Source organism: Silurus aristotelis (assembly GCF_946808225.1).
Source record: "Silurus aristotelis genome assembly, chromosome: 11".
NCBI classification, from domain to species: Eukaryota; Metazoa; Chordata; class Actinopteri; order Siluriformes; family Siluridae; genus Silurus; species Silurus aristotelis.
Window position 1 is genome coordinate 24,828,132 of NC_139584.1, and position 16,309 is coordinate 24,844,440.

A 16,309-nucleotide genomic window follows, 5' to 3' on the forward strand; every position below is an offset into this window, starting at 1 on the left:
GAAGGGCATTCAGCGTAAAACATGTGCCAAATCAAACGTGCGGAGGATCCGCTGTGGCGACCCCTAACGGGAGAAGCCGAAAAGAATTAGAGGATCTTATGCAGTACCGCCGATGGCTCCCTAGGGGTCGCGGACCCCCGGTTAAAGACCCTTGTTCTAAATCAGTGGTCCCCAAACTTTTTAGGGCCACGGACCGGTTTAATGTCAGACAATATTTTTCACAGACCGGTCTTTAAGGTGTGGCGGATAAATACAACAAAATAAAACGATACGACCATAAAAACTGGTATTTTCCAAATATAATAATAAACATGAATCCACTGTGTTGTATTGTGATCATTTTGCTCTCGGTGGTTTGAATTTAGCGGTAATGTATTATGAGTTAGAGGCCGAAGCAGCCCCTTTAAGAAGGTAGCAGATGTTGGTAAGACATGTGACCGAGGCATCATGACATGCATCAAGAGTGAGTCATAGAATAAAGAGTCAGGAGTGAGTCATAGACAGATGTGGAGGAGAGAATCCGGTAATTTTCCAAAAAAAAACATCATTCGGAATCAGATAATAAATAAAACGGAAATAATGTAAGTTATGTATTCTTTCTGTACCGCCCGGTACCAATTGACCCACGGACCGGTGCCGGTCCGCGGCACGGGGTTTGGGGACCACAGTTCTACAGTACAGTATATCATTCTGGACATTTATTCTGTATATAAAATTATTATTTTATCCCATATTCGTATCAAATTATCCTGTATTTAATTCATTGTATATCAAAGACTATCCTCATATCATCTGTAAACATTCTTTACAAATATTGTGCCTAACACACATCTGTACTATATAAAGTTCTATCAATCTATCAATCTATCTATCTATCTATCTATCAATCTATCTATCTATCTATCTATCTATCTATGGCAGGTTATGCGAACTTATTATCTCAACAGTATATATACACAAATGTATGGATTTCACACGTCAAACCAAGTGGCATTTATTTATAAAGAAAATATGTTTGAATAGTTGTATATTTTTTATCCCTGAAGTCACAGATTCTCATTTATCTCTCTGTCATACCAGTTCTTCAGCAACCCTCTAGCACACAGGTTTATCTATTAAAGTTTTGGACAAAAAATAGTAATTTATTGTCCTGAATTCATCAAGATTTAACTTTCTTTCAGCTTCTCCCATTAGGGGTCACCACAGCAGATCATCTGTATTCATGATCTGCACATTCAATTTGGCACATGTTTTTACACTGGATGCCCTTCCTAACGCAACCCTCCCCATTTATCCGGGTTGGGGACCGGCACTAAGAGTGGCTGGGGTTGGTTTCCTGACCGGGGATCGAACCCGGGCCACAGCGGTGAGAGTGGCGCATCCTAACCACTAGACCACCAGGGAACCTAAATTCATTAAGATTTTTTGTTCTTAATTATATTGCAGTTTGGTCCATTCCAATAATTTGATTGAAGAAGCAGTTAAATTCAAAAAGCAAAAAACGAAATAAAGCAAAAATGCACCTACAAACCGAGAGTAGTGTGGTGTCGTTGACTCCACTCGCATGCACACGCTCTCACTTATCACATTAAGAATGATTTTGACAGACTCCAATCATCTCATTAATTTTCAGTGCATATAAAGCTAGAGGAAATTTGCAAAATGAATATGTAATGTGTGTGGGTTTTTTTTTTTTTTTGCAGTTCTGTGTTATTTATTTCATGGAATCCCACCTACCAGTCAAATCCCCTCAAAAGTTTTCACATGAAGTGTTTGATTCTTAATACCCTGTGTTGTTATCTGAATGATCCGTCACTAGCAATATGTTTTCTGATAGTAGTTCATGAGTTACATTTCCCATTCTTCTAAAGAAGCTCTCCAGGAACTGCAAATAATTTGGTTTCCCAGCATCTTTTGCATATTTTCCCTCTTTTTCAACAATGTCTATATGATTTTATCTTTTATGTGCCATTTTTGTTTTCTTGAGAATCAATGAATGTTTGCACCTTTTGGGGTGTAATATGCAAAAGATGCAAGAAAATCAAATAAAGTTCAGGTCCTGGTGAATTTTTCTTAGGAAGTATTGACAGTTTAATTGTTCAGCACAAACAACTCATGAAACACTTTCACAAAGCATAAAAAGTTATTGATCATCAGGTAACAAAACACTATATTAAAAATCAAGTGTATGAACTGGTTCACTTGTGTAAATTCAGTTATGACTGTCTTGTGGATTATATGTAAACATATAGTGTGCTGTGTGAAATAGCTTATTCAAAAACATACTCGCTTAAAAAATTGCAATTTTATGTTTGACCCTTATTTTTTATTATTTTTATTTTGCAGATTTTCCTTATGAAAATTCTGGAAATATGTCAGTGAACAGAATCAATATGTGATTTATGTTTTACACACATGATTTGTAAATGTTTATCCAAAATTATTAGGTTTTGAAACGGCTATTTATTTATTTATTTGTTTGTTTATTCATTTATTTATTTGTTAATCATAACTTACCTATCTGAAGTATGATTTCTAGTCTTACTCCTGACACTCTGTACTGCACCTACAATACAGTCTGAGAATCACAATTAAGTTATAATAAATCTAATGGTAATGAGACAAAAAAAAAAGATAAAAGAGTGCTTTTTTAAAAACATTTTTGCAAACTTCTACATGAATAGAGTTCTGAGTTCTCCAAGTTACCAGGACAATGGTTTCTGGCTTTAATCCATATGACAAATGGAGTATGTGTAGCATACAGTTTTTCTATTGACACAACTCCTCAAATGTGCCTTAAACAATTCAAAATTGTAAACCAAAAAAAGAAAGCTGGACACACTGTGGTTCATTACTATAACACATTTTTTTGTTTATATAAACTCCACACCTGCAATTGCTAAACTGATGATAAACTGCTCTTAAGTAAACCCTTAAAAGCATTTGTCTTATGCGTTCAAAGCTACTAGGAGCCTGCACTTTTTGGAGCTTTAATCTAAACCCCTGAGACACTAGTTGATGGCCAATAAATTATAATACTAACAAGTTACAGTCTAAGGGATTTTGTAATATATCATTTAAGTCATTGGTGCTCTTGATTTATGCATGGTATATAAAAAAAGACTTCAGCCTGACATATTAAAGCAATACTTCAATACTTAATTCAGAACTCAGACTTACAACATAATATACCTGACAGTTGCCTTCAACTCCTGTTTAACTGAGTAAAATAAATAAAGGTGATGAAAAAACAGACATCATGAAAATTGTAAACATAAATAATTGTAAAATTGTATATTAATAAAAACAGTGTAGATATAATTTTGGCTCTTATGTCTCAAGTTTCCTTCTTGAGAATTAATACATGTTTACACTTTTTTGGTGTAATATGCAAAAGTTGCTGGAAAATCAAATAATGTGCAGTGCAGAAATGATCTTAAGAAGTATGGGAAGTTTAATTGTTCAGGACAGACAAGGGACTCATGAACACAAAAAAAAAAAAAAATGGAAAAAAGTTATTGATCATCCTGGTAACAATACACTATATAAAAAATCAAGTGTATGTAAACTTTTGAACTGGTTTATTTGTGTATATTCTGTTATTGCTGTGTCTTGCGGACTGTATGTAAACATCTGCCATGTGCTTATTCAGAGTAGAACTGCAAAAAATATAATGCAATTGTTTATTTTCTCTTTTTTGTATCAAATTTTAATAATTTTGCAGAATTTCTCCACACAACAAGTTCTACACAAAGACCCTGGGCCTTTGAAAACTTGTTGGAGTGAGGGGACAATGCAGTCTCTGAAGGACCACAAGAAATAAATCTGTCTGAAGGATCTGATATAATATTGTCAAAGCCCTGTACACTCTTCCATGGCATTGTGTATAAATGGGAACATGATAGCTCACTGTTTAAGATGCAAAAGTTTTGATTGAAGATTGATATATATAAGATTGAGATTTAAGATATTTGTAAGTCACTCTCTCAATAATGGCATCCACCAAATATACTGTGGGTTTTGCAGCAAAGAGAATTGAGGCTGAAAATGAGTGCAATTCATTTGCTTTTTAATCACAGCTCACACTTATAGGACAGCGAAATGCCTGTCAGTTGGGCTCACTGCTACTTGTTTAGTAAAATTAAAAAGGGGTGACATGGGGATCGTGAACGTAAATGGACACAAACCGTTCCGGCAGAACACAAGTCAGCACCAACAAGCACACAACAGATTTTTCTGTCAACATAAAACATACAACTTTGTAAAAAGGTTATACATTGGAACACGTCTTAAGTTATCTAAGAAAAACTTATTCTATTTATTTGCACTGCAAATGAGTAGCCAAATATTGACTCTTTCACCCAAGATTTCTAGTGAAGTACTTTAGGTCATGACTTATGTCCTGGTGCTCATTATAAAAAGGGTGATTTTAGTGGTTTACTGCACAGAAGTTTCAGCTTCAACCTCAGCACATTCAGCATCACAATGTTCCTCCTGAAGTTTGCTGTGCTCGCCCGTAAGTTTCTTTTAAACATTTTTATAAAAATTATATCTGTAAAATGATATCTCTTGCAACAGGAGAAACAGTAAAGATTTAGTGGATTGAATGAATTTGTAATAGTAAAATATGTGTGTTTTACTTCACAGTGCTTATTGCAGCACTCCACCTGACAGCTGCAGGTAATATTTGAATGCATAAAATTACTAATATATTCAATGACCTAACATGTGATAATGGTTTTATAGAGATAGAATGCCTGATTTGTGGTCAACTTGAAAGTTCTGCATTCTCAAACATATACTAATCCGCTGACATATATTACAAATATAACATTTCTTTATAGAAAACTAAACATTGCAATATTTTGTACCGTTTTACTGTTTGTGAAAAGACTGTTCGGTTGAGATCAATAAGTTTGCATTCACAAGTTTGTAATTTATCATTTACATCGATTGTTCTGTTCAAAATTGACACCCTCTGGGTCTTAATGCAGTTGTAACGCACTGTAATATTGTCGTCTTCAGAATGAATTAATTCTTTGCACATTTGTAAAGTTTTCATCTTTTTTTTAAGTATGGAGAGGATGTTACTAGAGACTGTTTCTAGTCTGTTTCTAGTCTTTTGGATTAATCATCCAAAATTCAACATAAAGTTTTGAGAATCAACCCTATGCACAATCTGTGTACTGTGGGAGAGCTTTTGGACTTTTGGGAAAGAACAGCAGGTCGGCAGCAAGGTGCACAAATAACCAGCAGAGTTCTACACACACCTTGCATTTCTGCAGATTTCTTTAGAAATCTGTGCTTGAATTGAATTAATGCATAAAAATAAAATAATGCTAAATATAAAACATATTTATATCAAAAGTCTTGGCTAATATACATGTTAGATTGTTTAATAAAGGAACAGTTATATATAGCATCTAGAATACTGATTGTGTTTATGGTACAGTTGTAGCCATATTACAAGTGCAAATCAATTGCCTGTGGCTAATTGCAATACAAATGTATACCACAGCACATATAGCAGTACAACTTGTAATGTATTTCCTGAATTCTACAGCAAGTGCACAAAATGCTGGATGCCCTTCCTAACGCAACCCTCTCCATTTATCAGGGCTTGGGGCCGGCACTAAGAGTGCACTGGCTTCTGCAACCCTAATGACTGGGTTTAAATAATGACTAATAAACAGACTTAAAAACATTAACATTTTTGAGAGAAAGGGTAAAAGGAAAAAAATTGAAAATGGAGTGTGTTTTTTCATACATATGACCTGATTTTTTTCTCACCTTTATCTAGAGGTGACTGTAATCTGTGAGAAGCACCAGAGGACACTGAGCTGTGGTAAGAACACTTTATCTTTATGTTTGGGCTGCTGAATATTATTACAGCACATTTAACTGTGTCTCTATGCAGGAATTGATGCTATTGAAATCATAAGTGCAAACTATGGACGTACCGATAGTAGAACCTGTTCATCTGGAGTCCCCTTTTGTTCAACCATGAAGACCGACTGCCATGGCCCTAATGCACGCGCAACTGTGGCTGCATTGTAATTTAAGATTTTTCTCTTTTTTTCTCAAAAACATTATGCACAGACTTATTGGTGTTCATTTGTCAGAGATGTCATGCTAAAATCTTGCATTCATTTGTAGGTGTAATAGACGGAGGACTTGCACTCTTGAAGCTTCAGACAGATTCTTCATTGATCCTTGCACTGGGACTTCTAAATACCTTACTGTATCTTACAGGTGCAAGCCAATTCTCAGTAAGTAACCTGCTCTCTGACAAGTATATAGGGTTGGGCCGGTTTTTAATGTGTTGGAATGGCAGGGCCATTGCTAATGTTTTTGCTATACACTGAGGACATTTGGGTTTACATTTTAAAAGATGAGCATAAGATAATGGATCAGAATTACCATTTCTTTATATTTATATCTGCTCATTTTTGTTGAGCATAAAATAGTGGCAGATATTTAGAAGGTAAATTAAACTAAGTAAAACGCATATTTGGTTGCATCACTTACTAACCTACTCAACAATTTAACTCATCTTTTTCTTTTTCTGCAGAGCGCAAAGTGTTCTGTGAAGGCAGCAGTGCTGTGCTGGCCTGTGGTCTGTGCTCTTTTTTATATTTATATATTAAAAGGATTGTTTTCTATACTTCTATACTCTAAACTATAAATGCATGTTGTAATTAGTAATGTTGTAATAAAGCGATGTGTGTCTTTGCATCTTTTTATTTTTTAATTGCCTGATTTACTGTTGTGCTAAAACTCTTCTTGGTTTAGGAAATCGTCGTTTGAAGTTCCACAGCGCTAATTATGGCCGGCTCGATTCTACTACATGCGCTCACAGACGTAATCCCTGTGAAACTTTCAACAAAACCTGCCGTTCTCATGACACACTAAGACGGATTACAGCTAGGTAACTGCGGTATTAATTCTTCTTCTTCTTCTTCTTTCGGCTGCTCCCATTAGGGGTCGCCACAGCGGATCATCCGTCTCCATACCACCCTGTCCTCTATAACTGCGGTATTAATTATTAGTCATTGTTCACATCTATATATGACTTTTGCATATTCAGTTTCCCTTTTTATTTCACATACACACACACACACATACAACTCTGTGTTGTTCAGATATGTCACTCATGCTGCTCTTCTCTTCCTACTTAATTCTTTCTGCTGCTTACAAAAGCACAAAACACATTATTCACAAACTGCTGCTTAATCACACCCCTGCTTAAAAAAATAACCATAACCATACTATACGGATATTTATGGAGACAATAAAAAATTCTTTTTGTTGCAGATGTGCAGGACACAACCACTGTGTGGTTCCTGTTGCAAACAGCTTCTTTTCTGACCCCTGTTTTGGCACCTATAAGTACCTCAAAGTTGCATACTACTGTGTCTAAGTGTAAGTTATTATTTCTCTTATTTATCTTAAATACTTAGAAATGATATTATGTATTTTTTATATTTTAATCGCATTACATAATTGATCCTTTTACCTTGATCTCTACTGCTATTGACAGATTAACATGAGGGACTCCAGTCTCCTAATGGAAACTCTTCAGTCTAAAGAAATCAGACCAACTTTCACATATTCTAACATGCAAACGTTAGAGTGCAGGAGTTCTGGTGTTGGATCACTTAACATTTGCCTATTATGTAATCAAACACTGTAATGATTTTCTTTCTGAAACGTGCATATTTGCATTTGCACGTAATCACTTCTTCCTACACTTCCACTACTCATGATTGTAAAATAAACTATCCAGCAAGCATAAAACCAATGAGAATTGTGTGTTTGTCTGCAGAGTTTATACAGTACACACCATAATCCAAATGTACTCTAACCACAAGGTGCAAAAACATATTCTATAGGAAAACAGTTTAAAGGTATAATTACAGGTCAAGTTGTAAATACAACAAAGGAATTTCAGTAAATAAAAAAATAAAAAAAACATTAATTACATGCTATTTTTCTGGGCATTTATGAACAGTCAATACAATAAAAAAAAATCAATAACTAAAGAGAAAATAATTAAGGGCAGTGTGGTCTTAAATGCAGTGCAGTGTTAGAACAAAAAACCTGCATGATGTACATTTTATATATCTTATATTCTATTTTTATTATTTAATTTCCAAATTGTTTCTATCCTTTTTATTTTTCTTATTTCTAATGGACCAATCTTTAATTGAATGTCACTGCATGCATGGATATATACGTGACAAATACGTTCTGAATTTGTATTTATCATAAACAGTCTATTATTATATGAGCAGAGTAGCCTAGTAAAATGGAATGCATAAAAAGGGTGAACAGTCTATAATTATAACTAAGTCTATTAACATTTAGGTAACTAAATTATGAAAAATACCAAAAAAAATATACAGTCCCGTCTAAACCTGTTGGAACTCAAGGTCAATGTATTTGTTTCTGTTGCTGACTGGCAACTTTTGAGATCAACAGATGAGAAAAGAGTTCAGTTTCCTAGCTTTCATTCTGACATAAAGCATTGAGAATATTGTATCCGACATTACAATTTTAAACAAGCAATCTGTGACTGATTGGTGTCCAATAAATGCTAAAAATCAAATCTCTAAATACATATTCATCTTTTGATCGCAAACCTAAAAGTCTATAGCAAAAAAAAATCTAGTTGTTTTCCACTTGGTCATTCCCATAATTTTGGAAACAACTGTATGGTAGTTATTACTAATAAAAAAGCTCTGCATATTAAATAGTAGGTCAAAGTAATGGTTCAGATTTCTCAGCCTACCTTATGCCTCTGCTCACTTTAATAATGCATTTAATGCACACAAAAAATGTTTTAGGCATTCATTCAGTCTTAAAATAATTTTGTGTGTATATATACAGTACATTGTATTATATCATAGTGGATATCAGGCTAAAATGACTTCTTCAATATCTATTTTAGTGAAGATTACAGTAGGAAGTCATCAGGCACGATAATGTAAAGCTAATAATGAAAAGACTTTGTCAAGGCAAAATGTTTAAAGAATTCCTTTGAAACGTACTCAAAATCACATGCACATTTGTATAGCACTTTTAAGAGTGCTTTAACTTTTAATCAATATGGTGACGTGTGTATATTAAGATATGAATGAGACATCGGAGACAGTGGCAAGGAGAAAAAAATCAGAGACTCTCTGAGGAAGAAACCTTGAAAGTGTTTTTAAAATTTATCAAAACACTCGTCCTAGAACATTAAATAAAATGAGACAGTTAAACATAGCAACATTTACTTTCTGCCCTCACAAGTAAAAGTCATTACCCTAGGACCTTGAAGTGTAAGTTATTATATAATTAAAATGACTAATATATTATGATTATAAACTTTATTCCATATATATATATATATATATATATATATATATATATATATATATATATATATATATATATATATATATATATATATATATATATATATATGTGCCTAATATTGTGTTGGTCCCTCTTTTGCTGATCCACCCATTTAGCCAGAATCAGAATTTGGCCCTGCTCAAAATAAAACCCTTATGCTTGCCTATTTTTCCTGCTTCTAACAGATCAACTTTTAGCCTCATATATCCCTCCCATTAACAAGTGTCATGATGAAGAGATAATCATTGTTATTCATTTACCGGTCGTAATGTTATAATGTCACAATATCATTCCTGGTCGGTGTATAGCTGCTATTCCACATGTGATAACTTCCCTTTGCCACTTGTACATTGTAACATAATAAAGAAATTAAATGGAATGAATTTTATATCCTGTTAAAACTTGAATGAAATCAAATCAAACAGATTGTTCTCATAATAAAGAGCCTGTAATAAAGAGAACTTTACATCTTGTCATTGCTCAATCAGTTTTTGGCTACTGCTGAAATGTTGTGGGAAAGCGAAGCAATGTTGTATTGCTTACACAACCATGCAGTGAATCTCTATTTATTTCTATGGTTTACAGGTGGCTAGTGACATACCAAAGAACTACAGTGGTGAAGGAGAAAGTTAGAGATTAACAGAAACTGCCAAGAAGCAATAACTATAATAATACTTTGAGCACTTAAATACTTTTGTACTTTTAGTCAAATAAAAGTTTTAAGTGGGCAATTACTGGAGTAATATTTTACCTATTGTATCTCTAACTCAAATACATGGTTTGTGAACTTTGTCCACCACTGGTTGTGGTAAGTGTTAAGAGGAAGTTAGGAAGTGTTTTCGCAATCTACTTATTTTGTACCAACTCTAGACACTAGTCTACATATGTATACCTTTCACAGCCTACTCCTTTTACACCTAATCATGCTTATTAGCTAATGAAGTGGAAATGAAGGTTGTCTGATACCTCCTCAGACACTCGTCTGATCAGGAAGTGAAGTAACTTGTACTGTGTTGTAAGTGTTACAAAAAGAGAGACACCAAGTTTTTAAAAAAGTATGCAGTATATGGTTCAAGATTGTAGCATACTAGTGACCTCTTAACATCAGAAAATACTATTAGTACCGTAAATGTACAAAAAAGCTGTGTGAAACCAGTTGCAGTTTGAAACATTGTATTGAATACATGCCTGTTTTTCTTGTTTTTGTTGTGTCTTGTAAGCTGTGTATCATGTGTTTATTTATTTAAATCAGATTCTAGTCAGAAGCACATGCCTTTTTTTTCTGTGTGTGTGTGTGTGTGTGTGTGTGTGTGTGTGTGTGTGTGTGTGTGTGTGTGTGTGTGTGGGTGTGTGTGTGTGTGTGTGTTTGTGTGTTAAATGTTGTTACATTAGATTTCTGCTTTGACTCCTGCTTGTACTTGTGGTTTGTCTGCAAAACATATTTATTTTATAAATAAAGAACATTTCCATCCACCAGTCCACCGGAATCTTGTATCTCATTTTCATTTGATCACATACTCAAGGTTTTACTTTCTGATTTAATTCTGATCAGCACTGCAGAAGAAATAATTTTGAGGCAGTTTTATGTTGCATCTTAAACACAGATTCTTAAAGCCAATAATGTTTTAGAATTATGCAATATATGAAGGGATGTATCTTCTTCTTCTTCTTTCGGCTGCTCCCATTAGGGGTCGCCACAACGGATCATCCGTCTCCATACTACCCTGTCCTCTACATCTGCCTCTTTCAAGTCAACTACCTGCATGTCTTCCCTCACCACATCCAAAAACCTCCTCCTTGGCCTTCCTCTTTTACTCCTTCCTGGCAGCTCCATCCTCAGCATTCTTCTACCGATATACCCCATGTCCCTCCTATGCACATGTCCAAACCATCTCAATCGTGCCTCTCTCATTCTGTCCCCAAAGAGTCCTACATGCGCTGTCCCTCTAATAAACTCATTTCTAAGCCTGTCAATTTTCATATGTGATTTTAAATTGGTTTGAAACTTGGATGGTGTTTCTATCCGATTCATGCAAAGTATGACTTTTATTGAAATTAATCAGACACAAAACTATAGCTTTACGTCTCAATTGCCACTCAAAATTCTACTGTCTTTATTTAGCTTCACAACTCTTGGAAGAACATGGCGAATGTTTGAAAACAAAATTTTAATGTGGCCTGAAGGACAAAATTAATATGTGGTGTTTGTACATTTTAAATGCACAAACAGCATATGCAATACTAATTTTGGCAAAGTGAGAGGTATTTCTCACAATATGTTGAAATCAACAATACTGCATGTCTTGGTAATCCAATGCATACATATGTGTGTAGGTACAACTGTTTGCAGGTCTCTCCCAACTTTAAGAGTAAAATATCTTGCTATTAAGTGACATTGCGTCACTTAGCCTTATTTCCACATCTGACGTATGGCTTTTTTGGCCATGTCTTCCATGAAGACACTTCTGGCCAAAGTTCTCCAGACAGTACATGAGTTTACCTGGGTCCCAATATTTTCCTCCTGTTCTTTGCCGATCTTCTAGTTTCAAAGAGAAAAAAACATGGTGTGTCTTTTATCTGCTGCGTTAAGTTTCCTTGGTCAACCCCTGAGTCTATGGCTCTCAACATTTTTCTTTTCTATGTGCTTCTTCAAAGTAGTATAAACTTGCCTTGAATAATTTTTCCTGGGAGAGAACTTGCTGATGCAGTATAACTACCTTGTATATTGTTGATGTCCTCTGTTTTGCCACGGTATATGACCTGTGACATGAACCTGTCTTCTACAACCTCACCTTAGCAGCAGAGTTTGTCTTCATTCACCCAGGTTTATTCCTGCTACACATATGTTTCTGTTTCAGTGAATGGCTGTGTTTTGACCTACATTCAAAATTGATGATCATTAGTAACTGCTAATTATAAGTGGTTAATCATACACCTGACTCTGATCCAACAAAATCCCTGACTTTGTACAAGTGTAAAAATTGTACAAGTGTAAGAATTGAAAGAAGTGAATTATAATTATTTACAGCATTTTTTCACACCTGCCTAAAGCATTTGCTTTACACGTCTACATACTATCAAAAAACATTTTTTTATTGCTCACACACCCAACCATGCAGTGTGTTATACATCGGAGTCTTCTTCTTCTTCTTTCGGCTGCTCCCATTAGGGGTCGCCACAGCGGATCATCCGTCTCCATACCACCCTGTCCTCTACATCTGCCTCTTACACACCAACTACCTGCATGTCTTCCCTCACCACATCCATGAACCTCCTCCTTGGCCTTCCTCTTTTCCTCCTACCTGGTGGCTCCATCTTCAGCATTTTTCTACCAATATAATTCATGTCCCTTCTCTGCACATGTCCAAACCATCTCAATCTCGCCTCCCTCACCTTGTCACCAAAACATCCTACATGTGCTGTCCCTCTAATAAACTCATTTCTAATCTTGTCCATCCTCGTCACTCCCAATGAAAACCTTAACATCTTCAGCTCTGCTACCTCCAGCTCCACCTCCTGTCTTTTACTCAATGCCACTGTCTCTAATCCATACAACAACGCAGGTCTCACCACAGTCCTATAAACTTTACCTTTCATTCTTGCAGATACCCTACTATCACAAATCACTCCTGTCACTCTTCTCCACCCACTCCACCCTGCCTGCACTCTTTTCTTTACTTCTCTAACACACTCTCCATTACTTTGCACTGTTGACCCCAGGTACCTGAACTCCTCCACCTTCTCCACCTCTTCTCCCTGCAACCTCATCACTCCACTGCCCTCCCTCTCATTCACACACATGTACTCTGTCTTACTCCTACTGACTTTCATTCCCCTTCTCTCCAGCGCATATCTCCACCTCTCCAGGCTCTTCTCAACCTGCTCTCTACTCTCACCACAAATCACGATATCATCTGCAAACATCATAGTCCAGGGAGACCTCGTCCGTCAACCTGTCCATCACCACTGCAAACAGGAAAGGGCTCAGGGCCGATCCTTGATGCAGTCCAACCTTCACCCTGAACCAGTCTGTCGTACCTACTGCACACTTCACTGCCGTCACACTGTCCTCATACATTTCCTGCACCACCCTCACATACTTCTCTGACACACCTGACTTCCTCATACAATACCACAACTCCTCTCTCGGCACCCTGTCGTACGCTTTCTCTAAATCCACAAATACACAATGCAGCTCCTTCTGTCCTTTTCTATACTTCTCCATCAACATCCTCAAAGCAAATAAGGCATCTGTGGTGCTCTTCCTCGGCATGAAACCATACTGTTGCTCACAGATGGTCACCTCTTCTCTCAGCCTGGCTTCCACTACTCTTTCCCCTAACTTCATGGTGTGACTGATCAACTTAATTCCCCTGTAGTTACTGCAGGTCTGCACATCTCCCTTATGCTTAAAGATCGGTACCAGCACACTCCTTCTCCATTCCTCAGGCATCCTCTCCCCTTCCAGAATCCTGTTAAACAATCTGGTTAAAAACTCCACTGCCATCTCTCCTAAACATCTCCACGCTTCTACCGGTATGTCATCTGGTCCAACCGACTTTCCATTCTTCATCCTCTTAATCGCTGCTCTCACTTCCTCCTTACTAATCCTATCTACATCCTGCTTCACCAACTCCACATCCTCCAACCTTTTCTCTCTCTGATTTTCCTCATTCATCAGCTGCTCAAAATACTCCCTCCATCTTCTCAACACACTCTCCTCACTAGTCAACACATTTCCCTCTCCATACTTTATTGCTCTAACTTGCAGTACATCCTTCCCAGCTCGGTCCCTCTGCTTGGCCAATCGGTATAATTCCTTTTCTCCTTACTTAGTGTCCAACCTCTTATACAGTTCCTCATATGCCTTTTCCTTGGCTTTCTCCACATCCCTTTTTACCTGCTGCCGCATCTCCTTGTACTCCTGCCTACTTTTCTCATCACTCTGTCGATCCCACTTCTGTTTTGCCAACCTCTTTCCCCTAATGCTCTCCTGCACTTCCTCATTCCACCACCACGTCTCCTTGTCTTGCTTTCTATTTCCAGATGTCACACCAAGTACTTTTCTAGCTGCCTCCCTCATCACTCCTGCAGTAGTTGCCCAATCATCCAGCACCTCTTCACCACCACCAAGCCCCTGTCTGACCTCTTCCCTGAACCTCACACTACACTCTTCCTCCTTCAGTTTCCACCATCTTATTCTTCTTTCAAACCTTACTTTCCTCCTCTTCTTCTTCGCCTCCAAAACCATCCTACAGACCACCATCCGATGCTGTCTAGCTACACTGTCCCCCGCCAACACCTTACAGACTCCAATCTCCTTCAGGTTGCATCTCCTACACAGAAGATAATCCACCTGTGTGCACCTTCCTCCACTCTTATACGTCACCCTATGAGCCTCCTTCTTCTTAAAATACGTGTTCACCACTGCCATTTCCATCCTTTTAGCAAAATCTACCACCATCTGCCCTTCCACATTCCTCTCCTTAAAACCATACCTACCCATCACCTCCTCATCACCTCTGTTCCCTTCACCTACATGCCCATTAAAGTCTGCCCCAATCACCAATCGTTCTTTCCTAGGTACACCCTCTACCACTTCATCTAATTCACTCCAGAATCTTTCCTTCTCCTCCATCTCACAGCCAACTTCTGGAGCAGAGGCACTGATGACATTTATCATCATCCCTTCAACTTCCACCTTCACGATCATCACCCTATCAGAAACTCTCTTCACCTCCACTACACTCTTACTGTACTCTTCCTTCAGAATCACCCCTACACCATTTCTCTTTCCATCCACACCATGATAAAACAGTTTAAACCCCTCCAATGTTCCTGGCCTTACTCTTTTTCCACTTGGTCTCCTGAACACACAGCATATCTACCTTTCTCCTCTCCATCATATCAGCTATCTCTCTCCCTTTACCCGTCATAGTACCAACATTTAAAGTACCAACCCGAACCTCTACTCTCCTACACTGCTCCTTTTCCTGCCGTCTCTGTAGACGCCTTCCTCCTCTCCTTCTCCTCCTTCGGCCAACAGTAGCCCAATTTCCACCGGTACCCTGTCAGCTAACGATACCTGTGGCGGTCGTTGTTAACCCGGGCCTCGACCGATCCGGTATGAAATTCTCATTTGTGATCCGCATATTTGATTTGGCACATGTTTTACACTGGATGCCCTTCCTAACGCAACCCACCCCATTTACCTGGGCTTGGGACCGGCACGAAGAGTGCACTGGCTTGTGCCCCCCTAATGGCTGGGTTTTATACATCTGAGTAGTGACACAAAAACAGAATTTATATAAAAACAGAATTTTCTTTGTGTTGCCTATAAGGAAGTTAGAAAGATTTCCAGTGTTGTAAGTATATCCTTTGAAATCACAAGGTTTTAACAACCTACCCATTTTATACCTACTCTATACTGTACATTTCTATATATGTATACATTTCACAGCCAGCTAATTTTACACCCAAACATGCTTATTGGCTAATAAAGTAGAAATGCAGGTTGTCTGATGCCACCTCAGATACATGTCTGATGAGGGAGTGAGGTAACCTATGCTGGGTCGAGACTATTACAAAATAGTTAAAAAGTATGCACTATGTGGTTTAGGATTGTAGCATGATAGCCACATTATTATGAACTAAGTCACTATTCATTTACATTAAAACATCTGAGAAATTTCTTTACAATGTCTATTCCTCAGTGAGGCTTACACAAAGCTAAAACTGATTACATTTGCACATCAGGCTCTGAAGGGTGATGAAGCTGGCTTTTGTACAATGAAGTATTTTGCCTATTGAGATGAGTCTTTTAAATCCTTTCAGAAAAGCCATGTAATTCAGAAATCCTCTCAATGTGTCCTTTTCCTCGTTATCTGTTTCTATGCACAATTCTCCTTCT

At 37.2% G+C, this 16,309-nt stretch overlaps 1 protein-coding gene across 1 annotated transcript; it reads left to right on the forward strand.

Moving 5' to 3' along the window:
* The first annotated feature begins 4,417 nt into the window (after positions 1 to 4,417).
* LOC310732866 (rhamnose-binding lectin-like) lies at positions 4,418 to 7,797 on the forward strand. The gene is made up of 9 exons (XM_083553569.1): positions 4,418 to 4,516; positions 4,648 to 4,680; positions 5,801 to 5,845; positions 5,918 to 6,053; positions 6,157 to 6,269; positions 6,572 to 6,616; positions 6,793 to 6,928; positions 7,315 to 7,422; positions 7,541 to 7,797. Exons 1-8 carry the CDS (start codon positions 4,486 to 4,488, stop codon positions 7,418 to 7,420), a joined length of 645 nt encoding a protein of 214 aa, XP_083409695.1. The 5' UTR covers positions 4,418 to 4,485; the 3' UTR covers positions 7,421 to 7,422; positions 7,541 to 7,797.
* The last annotated feature ends 8,512 nt before the right edge of the window (positions 7,798 to 16,309 follow it).